General features: G+C 40.9%; 1 protein-coding gene across 1 annotated transcript in view; it reads right to left on the reverse strand.

The window, feature by feature from the left end:
* Positions 1 to 16,834, reverse strand: part of pcdh15b (protocadherin-related 15b) — a 125,996-nt gene that overhangs the window by 41,664 nt on the left and 67,498 nt on the right. The window contains exons 19-24 of the mRNA XM_071513849.1: positions 16,285 to 16,413; positions 6,636 to 6,755; positions 5,450 to 5,635; positions 4,210 to 4,449; positions 3,376 to 3,492; positions 979 to 1,119 (exon numbers count right to left, since the gene is read on the reverse strand). Of these exons, the coding sequence (XP_071369950.1) occupies positions 979 to 1,119; positions 3,376 to 3,492; positions 4,210 to 4,449; positions 5,450 to 5,635; positions 6,636 to 6,755; positions 16,285 to 16,413 (933 nt within the window). The remainder of the gene's footprint in view (positions 1 to 978; positions 1,120 to 3,375; positions 3,493 to 4,209; positions 4,450 to 5,449; positions 5,636 to 6,635; positions 6,756 to 16,284; positions 16,414 to 16,834) is intronic.

Below are 16,834 nucleotides of genomic sequence, written 5' to 3' on the forward strand. Positions count from 1 at the left end.
ACAACCACAGTCTTCTACTGTTGGCCACTTAACAGCTTCACTGACTGGAGGTTAGGTGCTTTTCTCAAGGGCACCGTGACACTAGTTGCTAGAGGGAGGGGGCGGCATTCTTGTTCACTTCCTCCACCCAGATTTTCGCAACTGCACTAAGGATTCAAACTTGTGATTTCCAGTCACTTCTCTTGCCTTCAGGCTACCAAGGCTCTCTAAATCATGTACATGTGTGCTGACCTGCTCCCAGAATGGGTATTGAAAACTATTATAATGCAATGCAACAAAACAGGTAGTCATTTGCAATATGTCGTTGAGGCTGTACTTGTCCTTGCAAAAATGAAATCTTACATGGAAATTATCTCACTCCCAATCCCAAAGCTGTAAAGAGTCTTGGACAGTTTCGTTTTGTTTGAGTTACTGGGAGCAAATGAGGTAGAATTAGTCCCCAGAGTGATGTCATCGGAGGATGTTGAATCCTTGTTGTGTTAATTAAACCTCAATGAAAAGATGAAATTAGCATGGCACAAAGCCCCACTGAGGGGTACGGTTGGGAAAATACAGTTTTCAAACTAATAAGTTGCTGTAGTATGCTTACACACCTTTATGTACACAAATGCTACATGCAGCCAATTAAAGTCAAGATGGAATTAAAAATTAATGACTGGATTCATGTGATGTCTTCCCAAACCTCCACCCAGTAGGGACCAGATCCAAAATGAACATAAAAGAGAAACATCAAATATATCTTCTGCAGTGATGTCGTCTCCATTGGACTTCAGCCCTGGCACCATCGATTATACAGTTTGAAGAGATCAATTTAATTGATTGGAAGTAGCATATAGTGCTGCTTTTTAAGTGTGATCCCAAAGTTAAAGTGGGTTTAAGTGCTTGTGTGTGTGTGTGTGTGTGTGTGTGTGTGTGTGTGTGTGTGTGTGTGTGTGTGTGTGTGTGTGCGTATGTGTATATATATACACATATACTCACACTGAACTTGAGGTTGGGCTCTTCATTGAGGTTGACCCTGGCAACCACATTTCCGCTCTCTTCTTCTACATCAAATATACTGGCGGAGTATGGATAGGCCTCCTGGTCTACTCTATAGCGCACTAGACCTGCTGGGGTTCCCTACGGAGAGAACAAGTGCATATTTTAACATTAGGGTGACAAATCTGCAGTGTTAAATTTACAGGCGGGAGTATGGATAAGCCTACTGTTCCACTTTACGGTGCACTAGACCTGAGGAGCTCTACAAAGATAACAAGTGCATACTTTAAGATCGGGATGACATTTCTCTTCTGTGTACTAAAAAGGAACTGAACATTGTTCTTGTGGTGTGTATGCAGTTTACTTTATTTTAGTTATTTATTTAAGTTTTCAGAGTGCTGTCACTCCCACAGTTTTCATGGATTTTTTTGTGAGGTAGCCTCAAATTTAAGTAGACAGTAGTTTTGTGATTGTGCAGTTTCACATCCAAAATGTCAAACAATCCTTCCGTGTCCAACTACTTATGGCGCAGTTAAATATAGTATTTTACACACACACACACACACACACACACACACACACACACACACACACATACACACACACACAGGGGATAAACAAGGCCCTGGTTTCTTCTACTCTTGAGTTTAGGCACTCTAAATTACCATGAAATAACTACCATGATCGTCAGCTGGTATGGCTAAGTTAATTTGTTTCAAAATGTCAAAAAATACATGAAATTGTTTTTTCACAGCATCTGGCAAAGTGGGTAATACTGCTTCCTGAAATGCCTCTCACTATGCTTTAATGAGCCTGGGCAAGAGACTAAATTCACTTGTTTGCTTGCCAGGCTGAATAGGTTTAGCTTTAAGTAATTAGAAAGGTGTCTAAGGTCATTTCCATAAAGACTCTCATTTTTCAGTGAATGATTCACTGATACGGCTGCAGTGTCAGTATCTAATAGGAAATGAATACAAACTTTTTTCAAAACAAAATGCATACAGGAGAGGCTGAGTGTAAAATCACAAGGCAAACAATCATTTATTTTCTATTTTGGAAAAAAATGAGAGTTATATTTCATAAAACCACTGCAGTTCTGTACGGTACTTCACAGCTGTCCGTTCCAATAGAGGATTTCTTCAAATAACGACGACTCTTACTGAGTCAGCAAAAACCCTACTGTGGCAAACTCTTAAAAGGATTTGTACTTTAGAGGTACATTTTGGTTCTGAAGAATACAAATGACATATACACTCAAATATACAGTATAGCCATGGTCTTTACGAAGTACCCTGTTTATGCCCTGGGAGCATCTTTATAGCATACATCCTAGAAAAAAGAAAGTATAATGTCACACATTTTTATCTTAGAGAGTATAGCTTGATGGTAAAACCTCAAGGCTGATTCAATTCAGCTGATGTAGGAAGAAAGCTGGCGCATTAGTAAAAAGAACATAGGGCTTTTAGAGAGGCTGAGAGGTGTAACATCATCATAGGTTTTACACAGAGATGGGAGAGTGAAGACTCTCTAAGAGCACACAACAACTGCACTGGACTTTTCAAGGACTTCCAAGGTCTTGTTGTGGTGAAATTCAAGGACTCGAAATTGACATGTTTTGGGGTAAAACATGATATTGGTCAAAATTAGACATCATAGAGGCCTATTTTTTTATTCATGGTCTTGTCAGGTAAAGAAATCCTGGTGAAATTCTTAATTTTAACACAAATCTCCATCAGCAGGTTTTCCTGAGTGTTGATCCTTGGAGCTGGGGCACATTGATATTTACCACTTAATACTTTTAAGGCATTATTTTATTTTTCTCAAATCCATAAACTCTCCACGATTTTCAAGGCCTGTGGGAGCCCTGCATTCATTTGTGTCGCTGATCGTTTTTTTCTTAAACATTTAGTTCAGAGATTAACTATACAGTAAAATCGCAAAGTGAAGAATAGTTTATATTTTCTGTTTCAGATAAAAATGAGTCATTTCTTTTTGTGGCACCACTGCAGTTCAGGTCCGTGTCCAAACAAAAGCCTTTGTGACTCAGCAAATCCAACAAGCCCTTTTCACGCTGCACTTAGACCCTGGTTACGGGCATTTTAGAGCCGTTTGCAACCTGGGGTTAACTGCCCCAGGCTAAGTAATGGTTCTCTAAAGTGAGCTAACCCTCACTTTGTAGCAAGCCGTTTCAGCTACATTACAAAGATGTTCGGGGTTGAAAGCACTATAGAGGCAGCTGTTAGTACTACGCAGGGATCTGAAAAGCCAAAACAGATCCACTGGAAGGAGAGAGCAAACGCATACAAAACACACACATACGCCTGAGACAACTGTCATTATCTTGCATCAGTAGAACAGAACAGAATAGAATGACTACAAGAGGTTGGGAACGCTCACCACAGGGTCAGAGTCGTTGGCCGTCACCGTGGTAACTCGGGTTCCCTTGACAGCGTTAGGGGCGACCACGCCTCGGTACACCGACTGGCTGAATACCGGAGAGAAGTCATTCATGTCCTGGGGATACACACACACACACACACACACACACACATATACACATACAGTCATAGTGTGCATTAGTATTGTTAAAGTGCAGGCACATTTTCCTTGAAGAGCCTGGCATTTTGACAATTTTACCAAGTATTTCTAACATTTTAAGCGTAACTGATTTGGAGTTGAATTCTAAATCTACTGTGAAGGCTGAGCTGTATGTGATGTTTCTATTTGCTTTTATTCTCATTCTTTAAGTCTCTTTTCTCTCTGTCAGTTAAAGCTCTCTGTCTCTGCATCACCTCTGCCTATCTTCCCCCCTCTTTCTCCTCCAACCTGTCCATTTTCTCTCACCCCCTCTCTTTGTGTAATCTTTCCTTCTCTCTCTCTTCTTCTCCCAATCTCCCTCCGTCTCTCTATCTATCTATCGCACCTATCTCTTTCACACTCTATCAGGTACCATTAGTATTAGAAACAGAGATAAAACAGACACAGATTCGATAGCTGATTAGGGCCAAAATTAGGGGCTGACGCAGTCCACTGCACCTTAACACACACACACACACACACACACACACACACACACGGCATATAGATAGATGTGCACAGAAGCACATGTCCGTACTTTGGAGGTTTTTGCTCATCTTTCTGTCACAGAAATACAAACAAACTCACAAACAAACACACACCTGCACACACCTGCACACACACACACACACACACACACACACACACACTCACCACAATCTTGACAGTAACAGAAGCTAGTCCAGGAGGCATGGTCCCCTCTGTGTCCAAGGCCTCTACAGTGAATGTGTATGTGGGTTCTGGGTCAGTCAGGTTCTCGTAGTCCAGAACCTTTAGCGCCGACAGCTCCCCTGTGACCGGGTCAACGCCAAACAGCCGACCGATCCTCTGGTCTGGCCCTTCGGCCCCTCTGATGCGGTAAGTTAGGTTGGAGCCGAGGTCGGCGTCTATCGCCTGGAGAGAGAGAGAGAGCGATGGAGAGATTGAGGAGAGAACCGGAGAAGGGGAAGAAAGTAATATCATTGCCTTGTGAATTTTATGGCAACTTGAATGTTTTTATGCCTGCCAGAAGGACAAACGTCTACATGTGTTGATGCCGAACAGACTGTAGTATTTTCATTGGGTCCGTGTTGAGCTACCATGTCTGAAATGCCTGTGGTAGTAACCTTTATAGGCCAGCTGGAGGTCCATAACTTTCTGCTCCTGCTGCGACTATTTTACCGTGTAGCTGCAGTAGAAGATTGCTTTTTTTTCTTCCCCATTTCTCATTTCTTCATAATTCAAAGCGTTTCGCTAGCTCAGAGAACATTAATTTCAAGTTCCCTGGTTTCCGGATAAGGTGAGTCATGGGATTTTACAGCATTGGATTGTTTGAATTAGGTTTTGCACATGGTTTTTGTTGGACTTCTTTGTTCTAAATTGGCTTAATGCTTTGTTAAGGATGTAACATTACCGCAGTAGGCCTTACTATGTGTATGATAGCAATAATGTTAGCTGCTGTAGTAGTATTGGTGATTTTATTTTATTTTTCATTGTTATATTTTCATTTGGCAAGACACTCACAGCTGGCAAGCATGTAACCAGCGCTAAGCTATGAAGATTTTGTTGAGATATCCACCTTTTGAAAAAAAACAAAAAAAACGCTCTTAAAAAAATGATTGATTGTTCAAAATCAAAACAAATCATGGTACTTTTTTATAGGATAGTAAATCAATTAAGTCGTGGGTTGGTAAAAATGGTAACAATTTTACACACTGGATCCTCCATATTTGAAAGGTTTTGAATCATAGACTTCAGGTAATGATTTTTTCCCAAAATGGATATGTAACATTTTGGAAATGAACTCTTCAAATGATGAAAATCTACTTCACCTTCTGCAACTACACCCAACCTTTTACCCATCCATCCATCCATCCATCCATCCATCCATCCATCCATCCATCCATCCGCTCACCTTCAGCTGTAGTATGACAGTATCTTTGGGGCTGTTTTCTGGTAGGCTGACAACGTAAGCTTGTTGGGTGAATACTGGGCTGTTGTCGTCTACATCCAGAACGGTGATGGAGAGTGTTAAGCGAGAGCGCCGAGGGTCCACTGCTCCGTCCCAAGCCTCCACGATCAGATCATAGTGACCTTTCACCTTTAGGATGACAGAGGTCAGCAGTCAAACATTAACACTACAGCTACAAAAAAATATCCTTCATCCATTGCTTATTCCTACCGCTATCTTTTTGTGCCTTCCCTTCTGACAGTTTTATCTAACATAAGCATATTAAATAATAGTTCAAGGTCTTGTGCATGTCAGATCATTGACATTTACTTAGATATGAAGAAGCTGAATGCAAAATAAATGACAGCCTTGTTCGTTAAGTAAGTAAATCATACCGAAAACTATAAAAAAAAAATGCTGTGCTATAATTTTTATGATGCCATCAGATAACATCAAAGACTAAGCCTTTGGTTGAATTCAAATTTTCACCTTGGAGGGAGAGAGGTTGGGTCATTACTACTTTTGCTGAATAACAATTAAGCCGATTTGTTATTGATCTTATCAGGAGTAACTTACAAGGCAACAGCGGAAAAGTACAATTAGTCAACATTAAACAATATTCAGAGTCTCCTCTATATTTATTCAGCAGTAGTGAGCAAGTAAGTTGCCACCACTGTGGGAATAAAGAAAGCATAAGTCAGCCCGACGTTTCCCAAATCATAAAGAGGCCAGTGTTTAGAATTAGTTCTATAATCCTAATAAAGACTTTAAAGTAATAATTCACAACATTTGTATATAAATGAATGTCTGTTTTGCTACTCTCTGTCATTGATACAGTAGTTATTCAACCCATACTCAGTTCATGAAAGCTTTTACATTTGCTATATTTGCAGTTCTAAACACTTGGTAGTGGGTAGGTTTCCCGGGTGTTTTGTGTTTCCAGCAACAGCGGTTTGTTTGGGATAAACAGAAGAAGAACTGGGAGGTTAGCAGGAGCAGCGATAGCCACCATGGCTGAACAGACAAAAAAAAACAAAAACAGAAAAAGAAACAAAAATCTTGCAGATTATCACTTCACATAAGAACATTTCTGACTGACTATAGCCAAATTTCTCCCCAGTGATGTGAACCAATCCATCAATCTTCTGACCTCTCTGTCCAGCGGCGCCGAGGTTCTGATGGCTCCGCTGGCGTTGATGGAGAACAGGTTCTGGTGGTTGACGAGGCGATAGTGGACCTGACCGCTCGACCCGAGATCTGGGTCTGTTGCCTAGAGAAAACACACACACACACACACACACACACACACAGGCAAACAAAAAGGATGAGTAAAAGTTCAAATTAGCCTTTTTCAAATGCAGGCAGTTTATCAGTCTGCCTACGAGGCAAAATCATTCATTTAATTAAAATTGAACTTCCTCTATCAAGCTCTGTGTGTGTGTGTGTGTGTGTGTGTGTGTGTGTGCGGTGTGTGTTAAAATCCTTAACTGCATTAAACCTCTTAACGTCCTCTTGAATGAAATGCTTGTGTGTGTTTGTGTGTGTGTGTGTGTGTGCGTGCATGCATGCGTGCGTGCATGTGTGTGTGTGTGTGTGAGTGTGTGTGTGTGAGAGTGAGTTTGCCTGCACATGCATGCATGTGGCAAAATCCTTAACCTCTTTAAACTTGTTAACATTTATAAAGCTTTTCCTCTGGAATGAAGCAAAATCTTTCCAAGTTAGTGTGTGTGTGTGTGTGTGTGTGTGTGTGTTTGTGTGTGTGTGTGTGTGCATGAGACAGAGAGATGACTCAGAGAATGATCAAGTCCATTTCCTGCCTTCCGGTTCACTCCGGCTGGTTTTATCAACTCTGCATGCATCCAAAATGTATCATTACAGGCTGTGCCATGCTCTGACCTTTGACCTTTTCACAGCAATGAGTTTATACAGTTACCCCCCCCCCATCCCACACACACACACACACACACACACACACACACACACACAGCACCACCACTAACTACAATGAACAAAGGTTTCTTTCTTTCGTTCTGTCTTGCTTCTGTCTTTCTCATTTAGTTCTGTCTGTCCGTAGGTTTCCACACTAAAATTCTAAAAGTTGACAAAGAGAGACCTTGGGGATTTCTCTCTCTCTTTCTCTCTGACATATCCCCTGGAGTTGGCTCTCTCTTCGTTCCTTTTTTCTTTCGCTGCCTGTCCAGAGGAAGGAAAGTTTCTTTCTGCCACAGTAGCAATTGCTTAACTTTTCCACAGTTAATGAGACAGTGGTTTCAATTTTCACACGGGAAACGTAGGCAAGAGTGTCTTCTTTCCTCTGTTGTACTTCTTTCATCTGCCTATCTTTCTGTATTTGTTTAGGACTACAGTCAAACTCTCCCTCGGTCTCCCTCTTTCTCCCCCATGCAATGTCTCCCCTCCTCTTTCTTTCTCTCACAACTAATACAATAAAGTGCTGAGAAGGTGACAAACCATTACCCAGTGTTCCTTTCACCCCGCCTGTCTGAGTGTCAGCCAATCAGCATTCACACCACATTAGAATAGATAAGGACAGAGCAGAGGAGAGCAGAGCAGAGAAAATATAAACAAGATCTCTGTGTGTGTGTGTGTGGGTGTCCTAGTGTGTTTATATTGCTTTTTTGAGTCTGAATGTCTCCACAAGAAAAACTCCAGGAAATAATAATTTGGGGGTTAGTGGTCAAGGTTAGAATTAATAGCTTCAAACTTGTTATTATTATTGACTATTATTGTGAAGATTACAGTTCAGAGAAAATGTCTGTGTCTCTCTCTCTCTCTCTCTCTCGCTCTCTCTGTGTGTGTGTGTGTGTGTGTGTGTGTGTGTGTGTGTGGTGCCATAGTGATCTTATCAGTCAGAACTAGAGTAGACAAGACCTCGGGTAATGACAACATTAGTCTGAAGGAGGATCAATTTGGAGTTAATTAGAAGTTCTAAAGACACAGTGATTGTTCCTCCTACACATCCCCGTGATTTGGATGAATGTATATGGCATTTGCTTGCACAATCAGTGTCATATGTTACACTATGTCAGTACAGTCTCTGCACACGAGTCGATATACTGTATCTCTATCTATGGACATATTTTCTTTGGGTATCGTCGCTGTCGGGTGAAAACCTTGCATCTCCAAAATATCAAGAAACTAAGAAAAACAGCCTTGTTTTGAACTTGATGACATTGCATTTTTGACATTATCCACATTTGACATTATAATGTCAAAAATGCAGTGTGTGTGAGGATTTTCTCAACCCGCAGAGGACCATTAATCCTTCAACAGTATGAAAACATGAAAAACACTTCAATTGTGGTTACGCGGTATGCTACCTCCATCCATAAATGTTATGATTATGATAGTGATAACAAGAACAGACAACAATGCACATGCCTTGCACATTGCATTGCACAAGTGAATATATTTGATAAGGTATATAGTTTTTTACAATGCATATGTACACACCAAAATACTTTTTGTTGTATGACTGTTTGTAAAGCTGTTGATGTGAATACATGTACATTTTTGCACATCATGTATATATGTTGTAATTGTCATGAACATTCAATCTTCATGTTCTCATATTACTCTAATTTGTTATATGCTGCATATATGTTGACATTTTTGCATATTTCACATATTTCATTCTTTTTTTTTTGGCTTTCTCTTTGTGCTACTGCTGCTGTTTTGCACACCGTCTTAATACTGTAATCCATACTTTTTCATACTTTCAGCCAAATATATACTTCATATGCTGTAGTGTTGAAATAGTGAGTTGCATATGTTTATCTAACCTCCATTCGCTCTGTTCTTGTTTATATTCTATTTTTGCTGGACCATATTACTATTTGTGGCCTAATTTCCCCACGGGGATCATTAAAGTTTAATCTTATCTCACAGCAACTTATAATTATTTCAGGCGAAGGGCAGGAATGCCATTAAAACATATTCTTTTGTGGTTAATTGCGCTGTGTTTTGGCTGTGTGGGTATGTGGACTGTAACAGAGAAGAAGTAAGTCCTCTTGTTGTGGTTTGTATTCAGTGATTCTTTGCTACCTGGTGTTTGGAAACAGGAGAGAGACAGAGGGAATGAAAGAGAGTGGCAATGAGAGAGAGAGAGAGAGAGAGAGAGAGAGAGCGGAACAGAAAGGGGTAGAGAGAACCAATTGTGGTGGATGAAGAGAGATAGAAGGACAGAAGAAATATTGTGAATGTGTGACTGTGTGTGTGTGTTTTGTCGTATTGTATGTGCTTGGTTCAGGACGCTGTGAAGGCAAATCTGCTGTGACCTTCAGCTTCAGTTGCACAAATTTCACTCTTTTCCCACTAACAAGAAAATTGCTCTTTCCATAATAACACAAGAATATATATTGATGCTAAATGACTTGAAGAATAATTCTTTCAGAATGTGACTTTCAAGTTGTTCTTCTGTAGAAGTGCTCATATTTTCTCTTTTCTCTAAAATTTACCAAGATTGTTTTGTGCCTTCGCTTTTGTGAGATGATTTTATTTTCTTTCTTTTTGAGTGTTATTATGGGTTAAGAGTTTTCTGTGTCATGGGAAATGCAATCCTGTGATGTGATCCAGTTGCACTGCTTAATATGTTTGAAAAATAATTTATATATACGGTACATAGACAGTCATTTTGCCATACCTACATTAAACAAATAATTGATACCTGCAGCTCTTAGTGTTAGCTACTGTAATATGAGTGTATGTGCTTTCGACACTGTTGACCATGACATTTTACTACAGAGGTTAGAAAAATGGGTCGGCCTATCAGGCCCGGTTCTAAACTGGTCCAGATCCTACCTACAGGACAGGCAGTTCTTTGTGTCCATTGGTGACTTTGCCTCGGAAAGAGTGAGTATTATGTGTGGAGTACCCCAAGGTTCGATTCTTGGACCACTACTGTTTAATCTGTATATGCTCCCACTCGCACATGTCATACAGAAACACAAAATAAACTACCATAATTATGCAGATGATTCACAACTGTACATATCCCTATCCCATACATTCCCCAGTGTATTGATGATATTAATCTATGGATGTCACAGAACTTTTTACAACTGAACAAAGACAAAACAGAAATACTCATCTTTGGTGCAAAGGCTCAGAGACAGAAAATTGCAGCTCATCTCAGTTCTCTGTCTCTGGAGAGCAAAAGTGAAGCTAGAAATCTGGGTGTAGTCATAGACGGCGATCTAAATTTTAAGAGCCATATCAATCAACTCACAAGATCAGCCTTCTACCATCTAAAAAACATTTCAAAACTGAGGGGCTTTCTATCAAAATCAGACTCTGAGAAATTAATTCATGCATTTATAACAAGTAGACTAGACTACTGTAATGGTCTTTTCACCGGCCTCCCAAAATCAGCTGTGCGGCGACTACAGTTAATTCAAAATGCAGCTGCACGCGTTCTCACCGGAACTAAAAAGTCTGAACACATTACGCCGGTTCTTAGATCCCTGCATTGGCTCCCTGTCAAAACTAGAATCGATTTTAAAATTCTACTACTTGTTTACAAAGCTCTAAATGGCCTTGCACCTCAGTATATAACAGACATGCTAATTAGATACAAACCAGCAAGAACTCTCAGGTCCACAGGCAGTGGTCTTTTAACCGTCCCTCGCACTAACTCCAAAGCAGGGGATGCTGCCTTTTGTATTTATGCCCCAAGTAGATGGAACGCCCTGCCTGAGGACCTGAGAGAGGCCCCCACACTGAACACCTTTAAAACCAGGTTAAAAACCTTACTTTTGGGGGCGCCCTGGTGGCTCACCGAGTAGGGCGCGTACCATTTGGCTCAGGCCTTCCCGCAGCGACCCGAGCATGTCCTCCCCTCGCTCTCTCTCCCATACCTTCCTGTCTCTCTCTCACTATATCTCTCAAATAAAGCATAAAATGCCAAAAATAAATCTTAAAAAAAAACCTTACTTTTCACAACAATCTATGGCTAAGTTCTTAATGTGTATGTGTGTGTGTGTGTGTGTGTGTGTGTGTGAGTCTGTGTGTTTTGCATATTTTGACAATGGCATATTCTGCACTGATTCTTGTGTAACTGCACTAACACTTGTTGATGCATATTGCATATGCATACTGTATTGTCTTTTTATGTAAAGCACATTGTGTTGCCCTGTGTATGAAATGTGCTGTATAAATAAATTTGACTTGACTTGACTTGACTTGTGTGAGTGTCACTTTCTCTCTCCCTCTGTCCTCCTTTTTTCCTCTGTCTCTCTCTCCGTTTCCTTTCTTGCTCCGCCTCTCTCCCTTTCTTTCCATCTCCCTCTTATCCCTCCTTCGCCGTCTTCCTCACACATTATTTCTCTCCCAAACCAGCATAATTACATTGCCAGACACAGTTAAAAGGCAGAAACACAATGGGATTTATGTCTCAACTGCCTTATGTCTGCCGCCTTTCAGCACACACTGACAAAAAAGCTGCATGAAGCCTGAAAAACACTATCTCCGCTATCTCTATTCCTCCCTTTATCTCTCGGAAAGCTCATATCCCCTTTCTTCCCATTTCCCCCTTTTCTTCTTTCTTAACTCTTTCTCTCTTTCTCCCCTCCCTCTCTAATTTCATTCCCAGACAGAGCGAGAGAAGCATCTGTTACCAAAACTAAATTACGGTGTTTTTTCATCCGTCACTGTACACGCTTCCTTTTGTTCCCCAATAAACCATAGTGTCAGTTTGTTTTAACCGTATGGGAGTTATTTGTCTTTTCTCAGTAAGCTACACATGCAGACAACCTACCACAATGCGAGCCTTATGTCTGCACTGTGTGTGTGTCTGTGTGTGACTGAGAGAGAGAGAAAGACAGACAGAGATTGCTTCCATCTCTGTCTCTCATCTATTCTTTTCATCTTTGTTTCCCATTAGGTAACATTTGTTCTCAGCCTGAATTTCATTTCAGTGGTTTGATGTAGCATCATACTGTACGCTGTACGTTCTTTCAGGGGGAAAACATGAAGACTGTCATACATCCTAGGGACACGTCACAAAAAAACACAAAACATTATGCTATGTTGTTGGTTTTTCCCTCAGTGTTCTGACTCCAAGGATGCATGCTGGGTTTCTAGGATGTGTCCAATCAATCTGGTTTCCATCTATCCAGTGATGTACTATAGTGGTTGATAAGGTGGTAAACCTCCAATCAGTGATCATCACAAGGTAAACAACCACCAATATGAGGAGAATTAAATTATAGGTTCAGAAAAGCATTAATTTATGTTTTTTGTCCCTTCAAAGATCATTTCTCATACAACTGACACAATTTGATACTATTTCCTATTATGTATCCTAAGAATTTAGGTCATAAAGGTGGGTATCTGAGGGAATTATTTGGACTAAATTAAATAAATTGATAAATAATGAAAATGTTAAATGTCAGCATAAATATATAAATGCATTGCTAGCTAAATAATGCAATTTAAAAATAGCCAATCAAGTAAATTTACAGTATTTGATTATTTATTAATTGATTTAGTCTGTCAACTTCATGCATCGAAGTTAGACGGCTGAATGATTGGTCGTTTTTTACAGAAACGCCTCCACTGGCTGCAGTCTCAAGCAATCAATGTTCGAGCACCAGATTGCCATTGACAGTACATGGAGAGATTAAATGGTCATGCTGTTGAGCAGGGATGGGCAATCATGTGCCATGGAGGGACGAGTTTATGCAGATTTCCATTCCAACCAAACACTACAGCAGGTGATTTCACTGATTAGCTCCTCCTCTCAGCTTGAAGCTGCGCTAATCAGTGAAATCACCTGCTGTAGTCTTTGGTTGGAATGAAAACCTGCAGACTCCCGGCCCTGCGTGGTAGAGGGATAAGTCGATAGTTAGCTGTAAAGTGATGAGGAGTTAGTGATGTGATGAAGGAAGCGGCTAGCTTGATACAAGAGGCTAATTCATTAATTTTCAAGCGACAGAGCACATAATGGTCAATTGATTCAGCAAGAAGTTACTGTTACAGCTCCTATCATGCAGCCTAATATGCTGTAAAAGTTCCTCCAGGTTTGCAAGTACAGCATCAGAAGCCTTCAACTTGCTCTAAGAAATCAGGAAAAAGGCCAATCGCTTCCTTTTTGTTTGCCAACATCTCCCACTACATCATGCAAACTCTCAGAGCAACGGCATTTTGGCATGAACAGCCGATTCAATTTCAACCACCTGTCAAATGTCAGAACCGGTTAGACTACGCCCATTGGCTTTCATGGATAAAGTTGATATATTTTGATATATTTATTTCATTGCACACACAACAACACATGTATTTAGTTATGGTACTATTTCACTATTCATTCATTTAGTTAGTTATTTAAATTTGTTCCTCCATATGGATCTATTCCTGCAAGTTGAGGTGGGTTTATCCTCCATTACATCCCTGTTTCTTTCGATATGTAAATGCTTATCCCTTGGTAACAACCTAATTCTATCTTTGATGAGCATATGACGTATGATAGAATCATGATTGACCAATGGAAAACACACTGTGGGCACTCCCTCTCGTTCTCTCTGAGAAGTCACCCAATCTTTTACTTTCCTCATGTATTTTTCTCACCTTTAAAAGGCAAACCATGTCTTCTCCTCATGAAAGTCAGATTCAGAGATCCGCCATACTCCCCCAGCTCTGTCATCTCATCCTTTCTCTTCCTCTCTCCATCTCTCTCTCTCTCCTCCCAAGTTCTTTTTTCTCCCGTTTCTCTGTCCCCACCCACACACACGGCTCTCTTTTCTCTCCTCCATCCACTCGCTCTATCTATCTGCCTCCCATCTTTCTAGCTCTCTTTCCCTCCCTTACCAGCATCAGTAGACCAAGGTCAGGCCCATTCATTCTGCCTGAAATCTGTTTAATACCTGCAGGTACAGGCCCTGGTTTGGAATGAGGCCCAGAGTCGTGCCTTGCACAGTCCGCTGAGGGATCACACCGTCTGTTTTGGTTTGGAACATATCCAAGGGTCCTTGAAAGGGAGGAAGTTCAGGAGTGGAATACTTTCAAGTGCCCTCTCTAAAGATTAGGGTGGGTTTTTGGATGTTGAATTTGGAACAGGTCCAACAATCCGAGCAACAGACTATAGTTGGAATGCTTGGAATGAAATGTCCACTTTAAGGATAAGGGTGGATTAAGGAGTTTGGAATAATGCCCAGTGGTCCAAAGAAGAAAGATAGTGCAGTTTTAAGTTTGGAACCTGTAAAAAAGACCCAGATTTGTCCAAGGGTGGATAAGGGCCTTACAGTATATTTATCTCAGGAATAGAGCAAGTGTACAACCAAGGAAGCATGATTAACATTTAGAACCTGGCAAAAGTGTCAGACTGATCAAAGACCCCTGACAGGGTTGTATAAAGGCTGCGTGTTACGCTTGGAGCGAGTCCAAGCAAGTGTGCAACCAAGGGAGCATCTTTTAAGATCAGAGCCTATCAAAGTGTCAGATTTACCCATGACCCCTGTCTGGGAAATACAGGAGTTAGTTATTAGGTTTGGAACAAGTCCAACGGTGGACTTTGTGGTCTGTGGGGATAAGGATGGTGGTTCAGGATGAAACATGTCCAACAGCACTAACAAGAGATCCTCTCACCTACTGGAAACATGTGGAAAATGACTTTTTAGTAGGATTTGCTTATCTTTATACTGTACAAATTGGATTTCTTTACATCAATATCTCTATCTATCTTTGTTCCCTTTTCTCTGGCTGTTTCACACACACCACCCGCCCACACACACACACACACACACACACACACACACGCAAACACACTGTCTTCAGATATACACAAGAGGACAACCAAAGTCACTCGCACACCATTCTCACAAATCCCTGTCTACCTGCAACACACACACACACACACACACACACACACACACACACACACACACACTCACACACACACGCCTGTGAGCATAACAACATACAGTCCTAAATACAAAGCTAACAAGGTTAACAAAGTTATGTTACTGCTCTCTGGTCCCTATTCTAAAAGGTGAGTTCATTTTCATTTATTTAATTGGAGCCTGGGTGAGTCTGTGCGTGTGTGTGTGTGTGTGTGTGTGTGTGTGTGTTTGTGTCGGGCTTGTGGAAAGACAGACAGAAGACAGCGAGGCAACAACAGGAGCCAAGTCTTATTAACAGAAGGATACAGATAGTAATTGCCTCTCTTTCAATGTATTTTGGGTTTCACTGCATAATGACCTAATGCCAGCCGCATAGCAACCAGTCTTGCCTTCAGACATGTTGATCTGTGCCACAATTAAAACATCACAGAACCCAGTGTAACAGGTTTTGGAACACGCTGATCTGTGCCACAATAGAAACAGCACAGAAACCAGTCTAATCTGTCATTCAACATGCTGGGCGGCAACACAATTTCCCCACTGTGTTGGGACTTTTAATTGTAACTGTGCAATCAGGAATTATTGGAATGATGAGCTAAATTGTAATGTAAATTAATGTCTTTTTTGCTGTTGACTCATCCGTATTATGAAAAGGATTAGTGCAATGACACGTACTGTATATATACTCGAACACTGGTGTATTACACACACACACACACACACACACACACACACACACACACACACACACTCACTTGTGATACAAGCATAGACATACCTCACTGTGAGGAGGAGATCACAAATGGTGTAATGCGACACTGTGAGGAGTGAGGTGAGGGAGTAGGAGAGAGCCAAGGTGTGTGTGTGTGTTTGCTACCGCTCTGTGCATGTTTTTGTCTGTGCCTGTGTGTGTGTGTGTGTGTGTGTGTGTGTGTGTGTCCATACCTTGACCTGTCCAACATATGCGTGATCCTGCTCCTCTGTGACAGTGAGGTTCACTGGCAGTGAAGAATCGAACAGCGGGTCATTGTCATTAACATCTGTCACCACAATGTTCACCGTCGCAGTGGAAGTCTACACACACACACACAAAGGCTTGCATTAATATTCTTGTGAGGTCAGCAAGCATTTGACGGACAGCAACATGCAGAAGGAGGCCAAGTTCAAAATCGACCAAAACAAACACAAAATTATCACGCTATAATATTGTGGACCGGTAAAAATTCATATTACAGCTTTGGAGATTGTTCTGAACTGATATCACTAAGATATGTTGGTCCCAAATTTACAAAATGATGCAGCTGTGGACAGCTAATCTTCTCAGCGTTCATTTTGGTGCTATATTTACACGTGTTTCGACGTTGGTGCAGGCTGTCGTATCAACATCTATTCAACTTTAAAATGTTTGCTGGGAACAAATATACAGCAATCAAATCAGTAACTCACAGTTTCACAGTATATACTGACAGACATGGTAATAACAGCTGTAAAATAA

The sequence above is a fragment of the Centroberyx affinis genome, unplaced genomic scaffold (assembly GCF_046629955.1).
Source record: "Centroberyx affinis isolate AG114_WGS23_722 - 3 ecotype Tasmania unplaced genomic scaffold, CSIRO-AGI_Caff_v1 ptg007578l_1, whole genome shotgun sequence".
NCBI lineage: Eukaryota > Metazoa > Chordata > Actinopteri > Beryciformes > Berycidae > Centroberyx > Centroberyx affinis.